Source organism: Panthera pardus, unplaced genomic scaffold, assembly GCF_024362965.1.
Source record: "Panthera pardus isolate Hobbes unplaced genomic scaffold, ASM2436296v1 HiC_scaffold_1, whole genome shotgun sequence".
NCBI classification, from domain to species: Eukaryota; Metazoa; Chordata; class Mammalia; order Carnivora; family Felidae; genus Panthera; species Panthera pardus.
In genome coordinates this window covers 21,748,106-21,768,521 of record NW_026526654.1, presented here as the reverse complement: position 1 = coordinate 21,768,521, position 20,416 = coordinate 21,748,106, and the positions used below count along the sequence as shown (strand labels likewise).

The window sequence follows — 20,416 nt, the reverse complement described above, 5'->3', positions numbered from 1 at the left end:
TGCGTTATAAAATTTATTCGTGTAAGCATTCAGACACTTGTAGGTGGGCAGGATGATACGCGGGTTTCACAAGGAGCGACAGGAGATCCTACCAGAAAGGACGGTGCAGCGGGCACGGGGCTGGCAGTGGCACAATTTCAAACAAATGTTAAGACGAGAGCACTTCATCGGGGAGCAACTTAAAATAATTAAAGCTTCATGAGGCCAGATATGTTCCGATTTAAAACACTAAGAAATAGTACCATCAAATGAAAGGAAATCAACCTCTACGGGGACCAAGAGGGCTGTCGGGCAGACGAGAGGGCGGTGTGCGTGTGTGGAGGTACAAAGAGTGTTCGCAGGAGGGGTGCTTATTATCATTAATGGCAAACCCTGCAGATACAAAAGAAAACCCAAATCACTGATCACATAATTCAAAATTTACATGTAATAAAGGCAAGGCAAGAGACTCGAGTTACGGCCTGTCAAATATTTACTCCACTGACATTATCTACAGAAGCACTCGGCCAATTTGTACACGGTGACTCCTGACACACGCCAGAAGGGTTTCCGTAAAAACGACACTATATACAATCTGTACACTGACCCACCAGAGCGATTCCCCATCTCCCGGGGAGGGGAGTGATCAACTTAAAGCAGGATACCTGAGGTTTCATTTCGGATGTGGCCTTATCGTGATCCCACATATACATTTCAGGGCCTGTTTTTGTTTTTAAAGACACTTTCCTTGATATGTGCACACTGGCTAAAATTAAAAACAAGAACCATAAAATAAAATGATCGCTTGAAGGAGCCGACCTGACCCACCCCCCCGGAGACTTCACGCGGTGCAGGCCGGGAGAAAGGGCGGCGCGGGGCCCCGGGACGGGCGGCTCGGGGTGGGGGGACGGCCCCCGGATGGCGCACCACTGCAGCCGAGTCAGCAAAGGCTCTCGTTGACTTTGTACGAGGAGGATGAAGAGGAAAAAAAGAAAAACAAAACCCCAAATGCCAAAGGAATTTCAGTGGGATGAAGTTCCTCCACCACTTAGAGAATATCTAGAGGGGGAGAAAAAAAAAAGAGAAACAGAAGTGAATGTCATTTCTGTAACCTCCGTGCAAAAATCCAAACCACCACCCAAATCCTACTTTTGCTGGGCAAGCCCAAGTCATAAAAAAAATTAGGCAAATATCAGCGGGTTAATCACTAAACAATGCATAAAAACTAAGAAAACTGTGATTTCGACACAACTTTTCACAGGTTAAATTCAGTCCATGGAAGAACTGAAAGTCTGTAACGGAAAATGAGAACACGTTTGGTCTCTTCAGGAAAGAATTGAAGAACAGAACAATAAATGGCATGGCTTCGCTTACAGTCCATTTTTTAAAATTAAGGAATCAGTAAAACCCAAACACATACACATGGCTAGATTACAGATGGGCACAAGAAAACCCATTTTGGCCACAAAAATATCGATGCTCGTTCACGTAATCCACTTCCTAGAACTGTTTCAGAAATGGAGTCCAAAGAAGGAGCCGTATATTTTGCACAAAGTTGCCTCTTAGATTTTTTGTAATTGTAAAACAGGGAACAACTTTGATGTCCAACTGTAGAGAAATGGCTAGACAGACTAACCAAATTTTTAAACTGATTAAAAATTGTAATTATAGGGGTGCCTGGGTGGCTCAGTCGGTTAAGCATGCAACTTCGGCTCAAGTCATGATCTCGTAGTTCATGGGTTCGGGCCCCGCGTTGGGCTCTGACAGCTCAGAGCCTGGAACCTGCTTCGGATTCTGTGTCTCCCTCTCTCTCTGCCCCTTCCCTGCTCTCTCTCTCTAAAATAAACATTAAAAACACTTTTTTAAATTAAAAAAATTGTAATTACATTTAGCAACATGAGAAATACGCACAAATTAATATGTACATAAAATTATACAGGCAGTACACATGTATAGTTTCACATGCACAATTTATTCTAAATACTATAGAACATCAAAAACTTATATGTGCACTAATTTGGAGACATGTAAAAAGTTGGGTAAATTTATGATCTGTATAGAACAATGGAAGCCAATGAACAAAACTGATATTCCTAACTGGGCTGCACTGGTGGGGTCATGGCACTTTCTTCTGGTTTCTGTTAGTTCTGCAGTACTATCTTGCTCTGGAATAAAAACAAAAAAGGAGCGGGGTCCTCTTATGGCCAAGATCCCCTCGGCTACCTCAAAACAGAGCCCAAGTCACAGGAGAGGGCTGAGGACCTGTTCAATGGAGAGAATGTCAAACATTCCAACCTCTGGCTCCTCTTTTAAGGCATTAAAATACTTGGCACCCTCCCAGAGAAAGGATCACGGAAGATCTTCTTGAAAAGCAGGCTCCAGCCACAGATCCTAAAACTCATTTTCCAAGAAATATAAATGCCTAAGCCATGGGAGGAGTTGATGCCATGCAAAAAGAGCCACGCATTAATTCAAATTAAGACACAGAAGTCTCTGAAATGCTTTAGACAAAAATCGTTTATTTTTTCTGAGGTGATCCACTGAGGGACCGCCTTTATGGAGCTAAACGGGAACGAGGCAGCAGCAGTGGCCACTGTGGCATGGTGGCATCTGGGTGGGGAACACACAGCAAGAGCTCGGGGAGCCTCCAAAGAGTGAATGGACAGCACCTGCTAAAAAGCCTGTGGGGACCCAGCTAAGGGCCCCCCAGGAGCAGGGTCCTCTGCTGGTTGCAGAGGAGAGTGTATCTGCACATGACAAAGGAAAGGAAAACAAGACAGAATGGTCTGGAGGCCAGAAGAAAGAACGTGGACTAGTGTTTGGAGAGTACAAATTTATTTTTTTTTTAATTTTTTTTTTTAACATTTATTTATTTTTGAGACAGAGAGACACAGCATGAACGGGGGAGGGTCAGAGAGAGAGGGAGACACAGAATCCGAAACAGGCTCCAGGCTCTGAGCTGACAGCACAGAGCCCGACGCGGGGCTTGAACTCACAAAACTACGAGATCATGACCTGAGCCGAAGTCGGATGCTCAACCGACTGAGCCACCCAGGCGCCCCGCGAGTACAAATTTAAACGTGATGTGGACAGCGGCAATCACATCTGACTTACAGATGCTCAACGCTCACACCAGTGGCGGCCAAGACCCCAAAATGTGGCCAGTTCACACTGAGACGTGCTGTGAAGCGTAAAACACACCGGACTGCAAAGACCTGGTAAAAAGCAGGTGCGAAACGCCTCCCCGGTAACAGTGTGCACCAACCACGTGTGGATGATGAAAAGATGTGGCAAGCAGTGGGTTAAAAAATCTATTATTACAACTAACTTTACCTGTTCCACTCTTCCGGTTTTCTCATGAGGTAACTAGAAAACCTGAAGCTCTGTGCGTGGCTCACACTGTCTACTGGAGAGCACGGGTGGAGATCCCCTGGGTCCACAGTGCCAAGGAGGGAGCAGAGAGATCAACAAAAATGCACAGGCCACACCCCCGTGCCCCGGAACCTCGGGAAAGCGGGTCATGTGCAGGCATCCCTGCTAACCATCTCAGGCAGTTTGAGACAACGTGGAAAAGAGTCCTAAAAGGGACACTAGGAAAGCAGCAAACCAAACCAAGACCACGCACAGAACCACCAGAACCAGCCACGTGATTGTAGGGCTCCTTTTAACAGGAATTTTCGAAACACAGCTAGAATGGGGAGCGAAGGGAGTCCAAACTGCTCCGAGAAATGAGAAAAGTGGCCATTAAGTTATTATGAAGGAACAGGGGGCAGCCAAGGAGCTGAGAAGGATCGTCTCACGATCAACAGCCGGTGAGCCCTCTAACAATGCCACACGACCGTCCCTGCACGTGCACGCGGGACGGCACACGCAGACCTGTCAGCCCCTGTGCGGGTGAGCGGACGGGTGACTGCAGCTCTCTCTTCCTTTATGCCTCAGATTTGTTCCTGTCAACAGTGGGGAGGGGGGTAAACCCGAAAGCGTAACAGAGTCCTTCCAGCCTCAGAATAGGCGGCGGCCACGTAAACGGGCCTCATTCTCCAGCAGCCCTCGAGCACCGGCTGGGAAGGCCAGACACCTTCTACAAAGGAGCCTGTGGCCGCGGGGACAAACCTGCAGGGAGGAGCGAGGCCGGGCCCCTACGTCCCCCTTCACCAGGGCTCGGCCCCTGCCAGAGGGCAGCCCCTTCGGCCATCACTTCCAAGTGGCAAAAGGAACCCAATGTGCCCCCAACTTCTTTATGTGTTGTCAAGGCAGCCTCTCTGGAAAGAGCTGAAATGTTCCTCACTGTCACTGAGGCTCGGCCTTGCTCTGGAAGGGGCTCGGGAGCCTGGACAATTCACAATTCACCTGGAAGGTACTTTTTGTTTTCTTTTTTAAATTTTTTAAATGTTTATTTTTGAGAGCAAGCGACCGACTGCAAGTGGGGGAGGGGCAGAGGAGGGGGGGCAGAGGATCCGAAGTAGGCTCTGCACTGACAGCAGAGAGCCCGATGTGGGGGCTCGAACCCACGAGCCATGAGATCATGACCTGAGCCAAAGTCAGACGCTTAAGCAACTGAGCCACCCAGGTGTCCCAAGGAGGTGAATTTCAAAGCCATGACGTGGCTGGCTTTTGGGAAAGTGGCAAAGGTTTGGGGGTGCAGAGCAGAGCCTGGGTCACAACACACCTCTCCACTCTCTCCAACCCCCCCAAATGACTGCCCTTCCGCGGGAGTGACATCGAAGCGACCTTCACAAGGAGGCTATCGCAAGTCTGAGAGTGGGTGGGGAAGCCCAGGCCGTCCCCCCTACCCCCACCCCAGGGCCACAGGCAGGGCAGACCACACCTGCCGACACAGCAGGGCTCCCGGGCACCAGGGGCGGGTAGAAGTGGCCTAGGCACCCGAGGAAGCGAACACACCCATGTCCTAACTCACCGAGCCCCAACTTCTGGCACCGTGGGCCTGACTTTGAAAGCAGAAAACCAAGCGCGTTACAAACACGTGGGTAAGGAGCACACCTCTCCGGCGGAGGGTCAGGCTGCCTCACTAGGAGCAGACAGGGGCCTTTTAAAGGCACTGGGCATTTACGTGGTAAGAGCTACAGTCTCACAAAGTCTGTGGTCCTTCCAGATTCCTATCATTCTTTTACAGTGATTGAGTTCTAGAACTCAGAACATTCTGAAACTTGATTCTGTTTCAACCGTGTGGCAGGAAGCTAACAGCACCCGACCGGGAACGAAGCGCCCCAGGGACAGAGAGGGCTGACCAGCAGTCCCTTGGAAGGGCAGAGAGAGCCACAGGGCAGACACGGCAGGGCCCTCCTCCCTGGACACAGTTACCTCTGCAGCCGCTGGACGAGCTGGGCCACCATGGTGTCTGAGATCCCAGGGCAGGCCTCTTCCGCCAGGTAGATGGCCCCACGCAGTTCCTCTATGGGCCCCGTGTTCCCGCCACACGACTGGCTCTTCTCCTTCAACTGGAAACACACAAACACGAAGAGCAGCATGACCCACATGGGCACGGGGATTGCCGAGCGCCTCCTATACAGGGTTACACGACGTGCCAGCCCAGACCGCTGCCCACTTCTGTTCCTTTCCAGGAACAGCTCCGTGACAGCACTCTGTACAGGAAGGGCAGGAGTCAGACCTACGTCACCACCTCTGCTAGCGAGGAACAGAGACAGCTAGCCTTCTGTGCATCTTTTCAAGATCTGATCGAGGCATCCGTCCCTCTGCTCGTTCCACTCCGACCTTAATCTCTACCAGAAAAGCAATCCCGAAGTCGCTCAGCTCTGGCTTCCACAGCAAAGCTGCAGCGTGCACTGTGGCTTAGATCCTGGTGGTAAGGAGCTGGCTCTGAAGGCTCCAGCAAATGGCCTTTCTGGACCCAGGGGCTATCAAAACATTCTCTTTCGTGCAACCAACTGGCACCCCTAAGTTCTGGGAAGCTAGCGTCCCTATCGGCCCCTCTGCCCCCATAAGAAATCACGACAGTGTCCTCAGCACCGCCTCACGTGAGGCTGATGACTCGTAAGCCCTCTCTGGGATGGATGCGACCAAGACGTGCCCCGTGACAAGGAAAGCTGTTCCAGCAACACGCAGCAGGTGCACGGCTGAGCCTCTCCAAACAAGAGCCCCCTCCTCGATTTCACCTTTAGGAAATCATTCACCTTTAGTTTCCGCTTTCAAGCTGCTGGGAACACATCACTCCCGGCACCAACCCCATCCTGACCACACTTCCCCCTTCCGCCGGCTGAAGGGACACACGAGGGAACCGGAAGCCGTGGCGTTGGAGGGGCCGCGGGAGGGGGGTTCGCTCGCTGGGCTCCTGCTGGTCACAGACTGTAGTGTGGCAGACCGGGAGGTGGCCACCTGTGTCTGTCTAGGACTCCCCATCACTTAACAACCACAGAGAACAGCATTTACAAGTCCTGAGTGTGTAACCTCTGCCTTCCCCTGTTTCCCACTCGGTTTTCCTCCCTTGCTTGATCAGCCCCCGACCGGAGTGAGCCACCTGCACCCACTGATGTCAGGAACACGTGCATCCGCAGACACGGGGTTGAGGAGTTTTGGAGTATGATGTAAAATGACACACACTGAACACTTCAAACGTGTGGTTACCAAGTACTACTGATAAAAACAAAGAAGAGATACCTGGGACTTTACCTTCAGGCTAGCAGGAAAAAAAATCAAAATCAAAGCAGTATTCCATTTAGGATTAATTCATTAATTCCAAATAATGATTCCAGAACAGTTTCTTCATACGCCCCACGAAAAATACATGGCTTCAGACAAACAGGAAATACCTATGCCATTTTCCCAAACTGCCTGATGCTGGTGGAGCGCCAATGGCAAATCACAGGGGAGCAAGGGAACATCCAGAAAGCCTGAAGGACCACTCTCCCAAACTACACAATAATGAGCAAGATGGTGTCTTATGGACAGAAGAGGAAGAGTGCAGGTACCCAGAAAAATCAGCCAGGACGAGAGCCAAAGAGGGACACAGAGAGGCCTCCACCTGCCCTGTGGGAAACCCGTGCGTTCAGTGGTTTCAACTCCACACTCCAGGCTCCAGCATGGCCCCTCAGGCAAGCTCGAGAGGGCAGATCCTGGGCAGGGGAAGGACTAGGAGCTGGACGAAGCCAGCCCGGACACCGGGCGGGGGGGGGGGGGGGGTGGGGGGGGGGGTGGGGGGGGAGGAGGGGGGACCTTGCCAAGGGGGAGTCACTGTGTGACTGAGGTTCAGGCCAAGTGGAGTGAGCAGGGCGGGGAGCCTGTGTGCATGGAGGCTCCCCTGGGGAGCTCTGAATCACCAAACAGAAGGTACTAGAGTGCGACTCGTTCTGAATTATCTTACAGGCAGCCTGAGTGTGAGTGTGTGTGTGTGTGTGTGTGTGTGTGTGTGTGCGCACGCGCGTACACCGGGCCGGGGGGGGGGGGGGGGGGGGGGCGGGGCGGGTCTCAAAAAAAAGGACAGGGAGATCTCCAACTTTATTTTCAAATCACCTACTAACTGGATGAAGAATAATCTTCAGTTTCAAAATCTATTGTTGAGAACATCTCAAAATGCCATATACATATAGGTACCTACATGAGTCAGGGGTGGGGACGTGGGGGGCTCCCCGGGGAAGGAACAGGGAACCAGCACATGGGTGTAGTCCCAGAACGAAGGAGGGACAGGGGCTGCTCACTGGGGACACTGGTGGCCTGCTGGGTTAAGTGACTACAGGAGGATCCCAGTGAAATATGGGGGCACTCTAGGACAACTGAGGTCTCCAGGGAATCCGATTTCTCCTTTCAAATAAAATTCTACTTTTTACATCACCATATACTTGTCTGCGGCAAAGCAACCACACTACAGCCAAACGGATTTTGTAGAAGGTAGTATAACTGAGGCTGAAAATCGCCCTGGTCACACAGAGACTTGGGCTGGGCCAGAACACTTGAGGTGACATCACAGGGACGTTTCCCAGGAGGGGCGCCGGGAAGGCCGTGCCCAATCCCAGCCGGCCTCAGGGGACCACGGTGCGGACTCTCCTCCTGCTTGTGCCAACTTCTTCTAACCTCCCAAATGCTACGGGCAACATGTCACAGAAAGAGGACCCTGCTCCCCACTACTTCCCCCGCCACATCCCCCCCCAAAGTCAACTGGGGATCTTACCTCTGCAAACAGAGGAGAAATAATTGTAGATAAACACTGAGAGAAAGGCCTCTTTGGGATGTCTTTCATCTTAGGGAAGAAAGAAAAGGTAATCAGAGAGAAGTATTTTAACATTCATACTGCAACAATTCCAACTGTAGACTTCAGACATGCATCACATCAAATCTGAAATGCTGTCTGTTTGCGGGGATACCCAATGGGTCTGTCTTGCTGTCTTTCACCAGACTACAATGTTTCATTTGCAGCAATGCGCAACAAGCACGCAAGTGGGGAAACCGGGGTCCGGATTCCAAATGGAAAGACCCACGAGGTCCCAAAAGTGGCATCTGTATTCCAACACTGTGCTACCTATGTAGTGGGACTTGACTACATAAACCAGAACCGAAGCTGACTGTTGCCAAGTGACTGTCGTAGGACAGCGGCCTATTTTCTACTTTTGCAACCTCTACAATAACTCCTATCTGCTTATCAAAGCCAGACTTATAGGATCGCCAGGGGGCAGCCACTGGTCTACACTGCCGGAGAGGGACTACGCCACTGTGCTGTAAAAAGATTTTAAAAATACAGTTTTTCATAAACTTAAATAGGCATAAAACCAATTAATCAAAGTAAGGTTTTATATATGTACCAAAAGCACTACATTTGTTTTTAAGATCTTAAACAAAAACTTCATCCCAAAATTCTGGTACCTTTTATGAGTAACCCCAATACACAAAGCAATACCCTGACCCCTGCTAATGTGCAAGCGTCAGGAAACGGATTCCACGGTGGTGGTGCAGGGCTGGGGGTGGGGTGGGGAGACAGCAGCAGCCTCTGCAGAGCAGACCTGAGGCCAGATTCTCAGGTCTGACTCTCTGGGTCATGAGACAGAATCTTTTTCTTTTTTTTTCTTTTGTTTTTTAATTTAAATTCAAGTTAGTTAACATACAGTGCAATCCTGGCTTCAGGAGTAGAACCCAGTGATATGTCACTTCCATATAACACCCAGCGCTCATTCCAACAAGTGCCCTCCTTAATGCCCACCACCCATTTAGCCCACCCCCCACCCACGTCCCCTCCAGCAATCCTCAATTTGTTCTCTGTATTTAAGAGTCTCTTGCTGCTTGCCACCCTCTCAGTTTTTATCTTTTCCTTCCCTTCCCCTATGTTCACCTGTTGTGTTTCTCAAATTCCACATAGGAGTGAAATCGCAGGATACCAGACAACATAACCTCTTATCTGTCAATTCAGGGACAGCGAGATTCCAAAAAAGCCTGCCCAGTAAAGGAGCAGGCTCCACACAAAAGGGACTCACAGGACCACCACTGGCTGATGATGACAGGTGTTAGTCGCTGAGCCAACGTTACCTTACTCCTTTCTAAGTCTGAAGGCTGAAGGGCTCCATTCTCAAGATTCTTTGGATCTTTCTCCCGGATAGTGAAGATCCAATCCCCAGAGTCGCTGCCTCCAGATGCCTGGCTGTCGGTATCTGTTTCCCTTTGTAGAGAAATTCAGGCCAACTCCGTGAGCCAGCGGACGGCTCCGTCCCAAGGAGACCCACGCTCTCCTGCCCCAACCGAGCACTGTGCACTGCCCAGCCACCCCCCAGACTCCACCCCTACCTCCCATCTCCACCACCACACCCCCCTGACCCCCCTTTCAGAAGAGGACCTTGCCTCCTGCCTCAGAGAAAAGAAGAGACCATCAGACTGAGGCTCCCATAACTTCCCACAGTGCCGGCCGCACCCACACTTTCCATTCCACCTCCTGAAAGGGAGAGAGGCGTCTCTTCTGCAAGACAATCCCCCGCTGCGTGACAACCCCTCTCCCAGAGGGCACTTTTCTCCTCTTGGTCTCCTTCCCATGAACAAGTAGCCAGGCCTGTGGCTCCCTCAACACACCCGCCCCTCGAGCTACGGCCATGTCTCAGTCTGAATTCTTGGATGTGTTACCTACACTCACTGCCTCCATTCCTTACCTTCTACTCACGCCAGAACCAACCTCGCCCCTGCACTGATGCCCAAAGGCCACTGATGCCCAGCACACCACTGGACAAGGGGGTTACTGCTCAGTCCTTCACCTGCTTGAGCCCTGAGCCTCAATGTTCCTGCTCATCACCCTTCCCCTGCAGGCTCTCTGCACCCAGATCACCCCTGACCCGGGTCATCCACAGGATCGTCCTCTACTCTAGGTGCTTCCCAGCACTCGGCCCTAGGCCTCGGGTCCTTCGCACTCTGCAGATGGAATCTGGGCAGCACCATTCACTCTCGTGGCTCCAACGACCATTTAGAGTGTGATGACTTAAAATCCATGACCCTCGCCTACACGCCTCCTGAGCCTGGATGCCACTCTACACTGGAGACATCCTCTTGGATGTCTTGTCAGCGACTCACAGCCTGTATTCAGGACACTGTCCTAACGGCCCCCACGTTCACGTCAGAGCAGGTGGTCTAGCTTCCCCCGACACCTCGTTCGTGTCTTCAGCTAACGGAATTCCAACAGGCTTAACTTGATGCCAGTTTTTAGTAAGCAGCTTCCCACAGAGCTTGCACAACCCAAGTGTCTACCACAACACAACACGAGATCATAAAAACATACGTTTCTATCTTTTAAAAAATACTTTTAAGGCAGTTTGATCAATATTTTTAACAGCAGGAAGAAGAAAAGGAGGAGGCCAATTCTAGTCCTTTAAGAGCAATTCCGCCATACAGATTTTTCCTGGACAGACTCCACTGGCAACAAAAAGAGGCTAATAGGCTCCCAAACTGTCCCGTGCAAACACAGGAATCCCCATCAAGCCGGATTATCTAAAGACATATTGAATTCACAAGCAAGGCAGTAACAACCACTCCCCACCCCCCACAACACCCAAACAAGAGACAAGAACACACACGAACGTGACGCGTGCCCAGGGCTCACAGGCACCCCCCACCCCCACCCCCACAGCAGCCCGGCTCATGTGCACCCTACAATCCGGGGGAGCCGACTCACGTGTCTGAGTCTTCAGAACCGGAGTCTTCGTGGCTCTGCTCGGCCCTCCATCTCTTGTACCTGTCGATGAGCTCGGTCAGGTAGGAGGTCTTCTTTGAGTTGCGTATTATAAACTTGTGCTTCAGTAACTCCTTAGCAGTGGGTCTCTGGGAAACAAACCACCAAACGAGAGAAAGCATAAGATGAAGTTCCCTGCATTCTGATTCTGCCCTGAAGGACAGACTTCTGCCTCAAAATGTCAAACAAGCCTGCTAAAACTAAACTAAAACTAAAGATCAAGTTCTGCTTCAGAGTTTGTTTCCGTAACAAAGCCATTATTCAAACAACAGTCCTTGGGCACCCGTGGGTGGAGTCCACGTTCAGTGTGGACACACAGCACTTAGTATCTAATGCGGTCCTGAACATTCTACAGGTAACCATCTGATGAAAGCAAACAACCTTCCTCTAGAAAAACACATTTACACAGGAAACGTGTCAGAGAATTTCAGAGATCATTCAAGACACCTAGAACACATACCTTCCGGTGTTCACATGACATGTTATTACAAATGCCGGCAGGAGAGAAAATATATATTCTGTATTACCTTGGTGATCTTCTATGTTAACGTTTGGCTCCTTCTCCCCAACACAGTAAGATAAATGTTCATTTGGCTACATCTAGAGGAAACTAGAGAGGAGCCAAGAGATTCCCTTTTCTTTGATACCAAAACAGAACCCAAGTTCCCTGGCTCATCAGCTTCCCCAATTCAGAAATACTGGTTTCCTTAGTCTGTCTCTTCCCCTGGGATTGGGGCGAGGCCCTCACCCAGGGCCTGGGTTCAGCCTGGCCACAGCCACACAGCATACTTGGAACTTGGCAACCGCTTTTGAGGATGGCAAACCCAATCATTACGGGGAGCATGGCTTCCCAGGGAGAAACGAATGTAGCCCAAACCGGGGCAAACAGCAAGAACACACAAACAACACCAGTTAGACTAAGGTCCCACTTACTCCGAGTTACTAAAGCTTTATTCATGAGAGCCGGGCAGGTGTCTCAAATTCAAGCTTACAGAAAACCTGGGTCACCTCAGGTTATGTCTCCCTCCCTGTCAGTTTCCCTGATTGTGAAGCTCCACGTGTGTCAGAGGCGCTCAAACCCTCAGCTTCTCGTCCTTTCCCTCCATGCGCGTGGGGACCAGGCAGGGATGGGGATGTGTGCACTGGGCAAGTAGGCAGATACTAGAAGTCGACTTGGAATGGGAAGGTTAGTCCACATCGCGGGTGTATCTTCTTAAGTGCTGCTGCACCGTGGCGGGGGGCTCACATCAAGACAGCACGTCCAGAGTGGTGTCGACAGAGAGAGGAACAGTCCACACCCCTGACACCTGATGCTTTCCTGAGATGCCGGCTTGTGTGGCCTCAGGCTGCACCCCCAGAGGTTCGGAGAAAATGTTGCATTTCCCCATCGCATTCCTTCACAAAGCTGGCATATTAGAGAACCATGGTGCTCTTGTAAACTTAGTCACCCCTTTTCAGATAGGAGCTCATTAAAAAAGGGCTTCGGCTTGGCCTTCAGCCAATGCTGCTGCAAAACTCAGAAACAAACCAAGGGCATACGGTGCTATACATAACACCGAAATACAAAGGTAACTTTCAAAGATATATCCTGATTGAGAGACAATTCGGCTAACGCTGTATAGGGTTACTGCCATATGACTCTGCCAGGGTCAACTGTACCCAAAAAAAGAGTAAAAAGGAAAGGATAGGAGGGCAAGGTGGGTGATTCACTTCTGTTTTTTTATTTGCCTTTTCTTTCCTCACACACACCAAGAAGAACCTGAAAACATCTACTTTAAAGACATATTTAGCCATTATTTTTTTGGCCAGACTTCGCGATTACTAAAAACGGCTTAAAATAGCCTGACCTTTCACTATAAATATTAAAAATTTATGATTCCACATATAATATTACGGAGAACAGTCTTCGGGCTCAATGAGGTTATGAGATGGTAGACAATCTGAAAGAAAATAAGTCAATTTCTGTTTCTTGCAAGATAAACAATAAATAAAAAATTTGCAACTCAAATCAATCATAGCCATGTAGAAAAAAAATTAATGTGGGGCGCCTGGGTGGCTCGGTCGGTTAAGCTTCCGACTTTGGCTCAGGTCACAATCTCATGTTTCGTGAGTTCAGGCCCTGCATTGGGCTCTGTGCTGACAACTCGGAGCCTGAAGCCTGCTTCAGATTCTGCGTCTCCCCCTCTCCCTCTCACCCTCCCCCGCTTGTGCTCTCCCAAAAATAAATAAATGTTAAAAAAAAAAAATTAGAAAAAAAAAATCAACGAGATCGTGAAGACAATGGTGACTCGGACAAGAGCGATTACAGAAATTCCAAGAAGATGTATCTAGACCAAGTGTGGCCGCACAGGAAGAGACACCCGCCCCGAGGTTGCAAGACTCACAAAGCTTGGCTCCTTGTTCAAACAGGCTTCAACGAACTCCTTGAGGGCTTTGCTGTAGTTGCCTTCCAGCGTCGGGGGATTGTTCTTTGGAATGAGGAATAAAACCTTCATGGGATGCAGCTCGGAGTGAGGGGGCTCCCCTTTTGCGAGCTCGATGGCTGTTATGCCCAGGGACCAGATGTCTGCCTGCAACAACAGAGCATCTTTAGAGACACCGGGAAGTGAATAAATTCAAATAAATAGATTTCTTAAGGAAGGAAAAAAAAACTCACACACATCTCAGTGTACTTCTGAGGTTTTGAAGATCATTGTTTTTAAGTGAACAGAAAAAAGGCTTTGGAATAATTTCAAAATAGGCGACACATAGGAGAAAATTTAATACATAAAACATCCTCTGGCCCTGCACCTAGGCAGCTTTTACAATTATTCATCCTCCATTTACTGCTGGAAGTACAAGGCACTCCGTGTTAACTGAAGTCCCCGGAGTTGTAGGATGGGTAAGGAGAGGTGAGCAGAGAGGGCACACTGGGGGCGTGGAGGGGTTCCGCGACTCATCCCATCAAGCCAGCTTACGACTAAGCACAGCTGTGAGGTCGAGAGCAGGCACACTGGTCCCAGAGACTTGGGTTTAAACGCCAGTTCTACAACCAAAGCCTTATGACATTACACAAAATATCTAGCCTATGAGCCCAGTTCTCTCATCTGTAAAATGGGAATAATACCAGGGTGGTTGAGCAAGGTGCCTCACATAGTGCCTAGAACTTAAAGGAAACGGGTTTCTTATGAAAATGTTCAAGCGCACATAGAAATGGAGAATATTAACTGAATGTACCCCCCCGCCAGACTCATCACATGAAGTTACTAATTATTAACAATTTGCCACATGGGCTTTGTCTATTTTTTGCCACAGTGCCTTGTAAAGGAAATCACACACACCGTGACGTGCACCCTTTGCTTCAGCTTTGCAAGGGTTTTTTACTACCTATCAACACCTAAAACTAACAGTAATTTTAAAACTGACAATAATACGGGGCACCTGGGTGGCTCAGTCAGTTAAGCATCCGACTCTTGGTTTCAGCTCAGGTCATGATCTCACAGTTAGTGAGTTCAAGCCCCACGTCGGGCTCTGCACTGACAGCATGGAGTCCCCTTGGGATCCTCTCTCTCCTTCTTTCTACTGCTCCCCTGCTCGTGCTCTCTCTCAAAATAAATAAGTAAACTTAACAATAATTTAATATGCTGTAACAATAGTTAAATCTTCTCAATTCTTAAAAAAGTATTTTCACGGTCGGCTTGCTGGAATCAGGATCCAAAGGAAGCCCATACCTTGCGATCGGCCGGCAGGTCACCTAAGGCTCTTTTAATGTACAACAGTCTGCACCCTGCCCCATCTCCCCAGTGCCACTGTCTTGAGGAAGAAACAGGCCCCCAAATTATGGATTTGTCTGGTTTCTTCCTGGAGTCAATTACTGCTGTTTTTCAAGCTCCTGTATTTCCTGTCAAATGACAGGTTAATTGGCTCTAGGGGCTTGGTTAGATCCACCGCTGGCAGGAAGCAGGAGGCCTCACACGGGGTCCAGCTGCCCAGTCCCACTCCTGCCCAGCACCTGCTGTGGCCACAGGGGGTCAACTGGGGGGAACCGAACCCCATGGCCACGGGAGGCAAGTAAAAAAAAAAAAGCAGGTAGTCTTGGAGAAAGCAGTTAAGGAGGCTCCCTCGGCAGTTGCTAGCAGCCCCCGGCAAAGGGGACAGCCGCTGTTAAGGACACAGCAGGACCGAGGGGCCAGTAAAGCAGGGGAGGAGGCAGGGTGGCCTCTGCCCCACGGCAATTACCACACCTTTGGTGCTCTGCTCACCGGGCACTGGAAACCCATGGCAGATCAGAACCTAACCGATCCCTCACACTCACTCTACGGCAAGGAAACGGAAAGGCTGAGACACCGTTCGGGTCACGGCAGGACACAGACATTTCTGACCTTCAAGACCCGCCGTGTCCTCACAACCCTAGTGAGTGCCAGAGACCCTCACGGCTATCTCCCCGCCCGGCAGCCCGTGCGGTCGGGGCCAACCACACGCTCCATTTCTTCTGTTCTCAGTGAAGATGGGTGCAACAGGCAGCGAGCCCCATTCTAAATTCCTCGTCCTACAGGGATCGGACTGGAAGAGTCGGCACGGGGAGCCATATTCCCACTTGCCTTCCCTTGGCAGCCCAGACTCTGCTTCAGTTCACATGTGTAGTTGCTTTTAAAATCAGCAAGGGGGCGCCTGGGTGGCTCAGTCGGTTAAGCGTCCGACTTCGGCTCAGGTCATGACCTCACGGTTTGTGAGTTCAAGCCCCGCGTCGGGCTCTGTGCTGACAGCTCAGAGCCTGGAGCCTGTTTCAGATTCTGTGTCTCCCTCTCTCTGACCCTCCCCTGTTCATGCTCTCTCTGTGTCTCAAAAATAAATAAACGTTAAAAAAAAATTTTTTTTTTAATAAAAAATAAATAAAATCAGCAAGAAGGTGACTGACCGCAGAGTGCCTGTCTCCAGGAGGGGGAAGCTGGGTCACGGGGGCGTGCGGCAGGACGAGAGCAGGCGTGCAGGGAGGGAGGGATGCGAGCGCGGGGCAGCACTCAGCCCTCACATGGCGGCAGCTCTTTCCCCTCAACGTCCAGCTGCCACTCCCGCCTTCCTGGACTTCATGAGAACTGCTGCTCTTTGCAAAGCCTGCTGCTTGGCACCCATCTGCCTCCCGGCCATACAGACACAGGGCCTTAGTCCCACTGACCCCTGGGACCACCTCCAGGCCCCCAAGCATTCCACAACCACTTAAAAACTTGGTAATTGGAAGGCCAGACCAACGATGGTCTTTGCTGGCGGCCTCTCGTGGCATGCCCGTGCACTTACTTCCCTCAGGCTCGAGGCCGGACAATAAGCAGACAGCTACAACATTTCAAGGACCCAGCCCCTGCTTCCACACGTCAGTACAGGCCAAAGGTCGGCCAAGGAAGCCGCCTTCTCAGCCCCACCCATAAGACATTGCCAAGGTCTTCAGAGAGGCACAGGCATCGCCCTCCTGCGTCCCCCGGGAGGGCCGGCCAGTACAGCTTCGTCATGGCAAAACATGTGCCATCCAGCCAGGCAGCCGAGTCAGTAGCCCATGTGTCACGCCAGCTCTTGAATTCCTCTTTGGATCCTCCTAGATCAGCCAGGTGCCAGGTGTGTGGCTCCTGGCCTCTGGGCACCTGGTTCCCCTCTATCCCCCTCTATCCTTTGTTCCCTGGGCTTCTCTGGGGGCTCCCGAGCATCTTCCTCCCTGGGGACTCCCTCTCTAGACATCTCACACCCTGCTGACTAATGTGGAAAACTTGATGGACACTTGAACACATGGCAAGGAATCTGGCATTATGTATCAAAAGCCATAAAAATATCCACACTTGCTAAAACCAATTAATTCCACTTCTAGGAATCTATCCTAAATAAGTAATTTTAGATTTAGAAAATGGTGTATGCTGCCCAAAACATTCAACAGCAGCACTTCTCACACTAAACCTGGGAGGAATGATTAAGTTGCTCTAACATATTTATGGAAATACTGCACATGTGACGACGTTGTTGACAGAGAATCAGAAATAACACCAGAGTCTATCTATTACTGTATTTAGGAAATGTGGCATCACATGGGAACACGTGTCTGGGTTTTAAAATAAAAGTATGTGGGGGAAGGGCGGTCATTTTCCAAAGCAATTAAAATTGAGGCATCAGAAGAGACCTGTTTTACTGCCATCTGGGAAAAACACGAAACTAGATATTAAAAGAAAACAAACGGGTTTTCAATATAAACCCAAGTCAACAGTTGTAAGGGCAGGCGCTTTGAAATGCAGATACGTATCTGTGAACGGACTTTTTTTCCTACACGCACGGTTCTAGAGGCATGCTCCTAAGTGACCACAGAGTTACCTGGTATTGATGATCAGAGACTCTTGCCAGTGAGGCTGGGGTTGCTACTAAAATACAACATTCTAAACCCTTGTAATACCATGTTAATTAAGTAAAAGTAAGCTGACTACAAATCTGCAGATACAACACACTGTAAGTGGTATGAAAAATTTATGAACAGAAAATATTCTAGAAGGAACCACAGTCAACTGTCTATAATCACGAGGAAGAGGAGCGGGGAGAAAAACAAAACAAAACAAGAATCCCGCCTTTTGGCTCCCTGAGCAGCACGATGGCGGTGGTCAGAACAAGTGCCTTATGAAAGGTGACAAAAAGGGAGCCAGGAAGAAAGTGGTTGGTCCATTTTCTAAGTAAGACGCATACGATGTGAAAGTACCAGCTATTGTCAATATAAGAAATACTGGAAAAACACTCGTCAGGAGAAATCAAGGAACCAAAGTCACATCTGATGGCCTCAAGGGTTGTATTTTTGAAGTGAGCCTTGTTGATTTGCAGGAACGATAAAACTGCATTTAGAAAGTCAAGCTGTTTAGTGAGGATGTTCAGGGCAAAAACTGCCTAATTTCCATGACATGGATCTTAGCTGTAAGAAAATGTGCTCCATGGTCAAAACACAGCAGACCAGGACTGAAGCTCATGGTGATGTCATGATTACCGATGGTTATTTGCTTCGTCTATGTTGTGTTGGTTTTACTAAAAAATGCAACCACCAGATGCAGAAGACCACTTATGGTCAACACCAACAGGTCCGACAAAATTGGAAAAAGGTGATAGAAATCACGACCCAAGAGGTACAGATAAATGACTTGAAAGAAGTGGTCAATAAACTGATTCTAAACAGGGGTGCCTGGGGGGGCTCAGTCAGTTAAGCGTCTGACTTTGGCTCAGGTTATGATCTCACAGTTCATGAGTTCAAGCCCTGTGTTGTTGGGCTTTGTGCTGACAGCTGGGAGCCTGGAGCCTGCTTCCGATTGTGCGTGTGCGTGTGTGTGTGTGTGTGTGTGTGTGTGTGTGAGTGTGTGTGTGTGTGTGTGTGTCTGCCCCTCCCCTGACTGTGCTCTCTCTCTCTCTCTCTCTCAAAAATAAACATTAAAGAATTTTTTTTTTCAATTTATAAACTCATTCTAGACTGCATCAGAAAAGATACAGAAAAGGCTTATCAGTCTATTTGTCCACTCCGTGAGGTCTTTGTTAGAAAAGTAAAAATGCTGAAGAAGCCCACATCTGATTTAGGAAAACTCCTGCAGATTCATGGTGAAGGCAGTAGTTCTGGAAAAACTACTGGGGATGAAACCAGTGCTAAACTTGAACGAGCTGATGGATAGGAGCCACCAGTCTGAGAATCTGTTTAAAATTCAGACATTTAATGCTGACAAATAAAAAATCTTATTTGTGATGTTTAATTTCTTTTTTAATGTTTATTTATTTTTGAGACAGAAGAGAGACAGAGCATGAACGGGGAAGGGTCAGAGAGAGACAGGGAGATACAGAATCTGAAACAGGCTTCAGGCTCTGAGCTGTCAGCACAGAGCCTGATGCGGGGCTCGAACTCACAGACCATGAGATCATGACCTGAGCCAGCGTCAGAAGCTCAACCAACTGAGCCACCCAGCCACCCCAAAGATGTTTAATTTCTGATTGTTGTTTTTAAATCATCTAAACTTGGTGAATTAGATGTTCTAAACTGGTGGTGATGTGAAGTTTTCTGAATTAGCGTATGGATTTTATCCATTGCTCTTAGTTAATAAATAGCTGTGAATTGGAAGTGATCTGTTAAGCTGCAGTGATCTGGACTAGAAGTGTTATATAGGTGGTTAATAAAAGGAAATCTTTTCTGGGGCACCTGGATGGCTCAGTCGGTTCAGTGCCCAGCTTCCGCTTAGATCATGATCTCACAGTTCATGGGTTCAAGCCCCAAGTCGGGCTCTGTGTTGACAGTTCAGAGCCTGGAACCTGCTTCAGGTTCTGTGTCTCCTTCTCTCTCTGCCCCTTCCCCACTCACACTCTGTCTCTTTCCCTCTCTCAAAAATAAGCAAACGTTTAAAAAAAAATTTTTTTTTAGGAAATCTTTAAAAAAAAAGAGGAAGAAAGAAAAGAAAAAAATACGAATCCCAAATCAGTTATAACTAGTCAAAACATAGGTCAAAAAAGGATTTGACAGAAACTATTTACTTAGATGCAGTACTGAGGAACACATTTATAAGCAGCATATAAAGGTATAAAAATCCTTTCAGCACCAAACATCAACACACGGCTGATTAGAAAAGCCCCAATCACTACTTCGTGCTGAGAGCCTACTGTTTACTCTCCTAGCTGCATGTCTTCCCTTCTGGCTCACATCCTATCCTGCCCCCACCTCCAGGACTCATCACTCGCAGCGGGGTCTGTGGTAATTCCTGATCCTGTGCTGGAACCAGAGGAAGCCAGCGGATCAGCACCAGACAGGGAGAGCCAATCACACGCTGCAGTGAACAGGCCAACCACGCAGATTCCAAAAACTGATGGGCTAATGCTGCTGCTTTTCACTCATCTTTAACAATTTTTTTTCACCAACGCATCTATCACCTATTGCCATTTTTCACCATGGTTAGACAATATATGGTTATTTTGGAGACTGGACATCAAAATAACTTAAGCCTGTGCTGGGGTGATAGGTCTACAGATGTTTTTCTTTTTCCATCACCCGCCACCCCCCCCCCACCCCATATTTTCCAGTATGTACTGCTTTTGAGGCCATAAAAAGGGAAAAGTCATTTACAAGAGAATACAGACACCAGCCTCTCAGGGTCTACAGGATATTTCAGTTAACAGGCAAGTCAATTTCTCCAGCCTCATTTACATTCTTCACCACAATCTACAATCCAGATACATAGGTCTCTCCGTTCCCACACTGGACTTGGGTCGAACATCCCTCCCTCATCTCTAAGGGGTCTGTGAAGC

The 20,416-nt window shown here is 49.0% G+C and overlaps 1 protein-coding gene and 1 pseudogene across 2 annotated transcripts in view; one reads left to right on the top strand and one right to left on the bottom strand.

Moving 5' to 3' along the window:
- STK24 (serine/threonine kinase 24) overlaps positions 1–20,416 on the bottom strand; it is a 124,283-nt gene continuing 103,867 nt past the window's right edge. For both annotated transcript variants that reach the window (XM_053893169.1, XM_053893127.1), the window contains exons 6-11: positions 13,534–13,719; positions 11,093–11,238; positions 9,469–9,598; positions 8,123–8,191; positions 5,302–5,438; positions 1–1,038 (exon numbers count right to left, since the gene is read on the bottom strand). In XM_053893169.1, the coding sequence (XP_053749144.1) occupies positions 1,002–1,038; positions 5,302–5,438; positions 8,123–8,191; positions 9,469–9,598; positions 11,093–11,238; positions 13,534–13,719 (705 nt within the window). In that variant the 3' untranslated portion in view covers positions 1–1,001. The remainder of the gene's footprint in view (positions 1,039–5,301; positions 5,439–8,122; positions 8,192–9,468; positions 9,599–11,092; positions 11,239–13,533; positions 13,720–20,416) is intronic.
- Positions 16,380–18,828, top strand: LOC128776548 (40S ribosomal protein S3a-like; annotated as a pseudogene).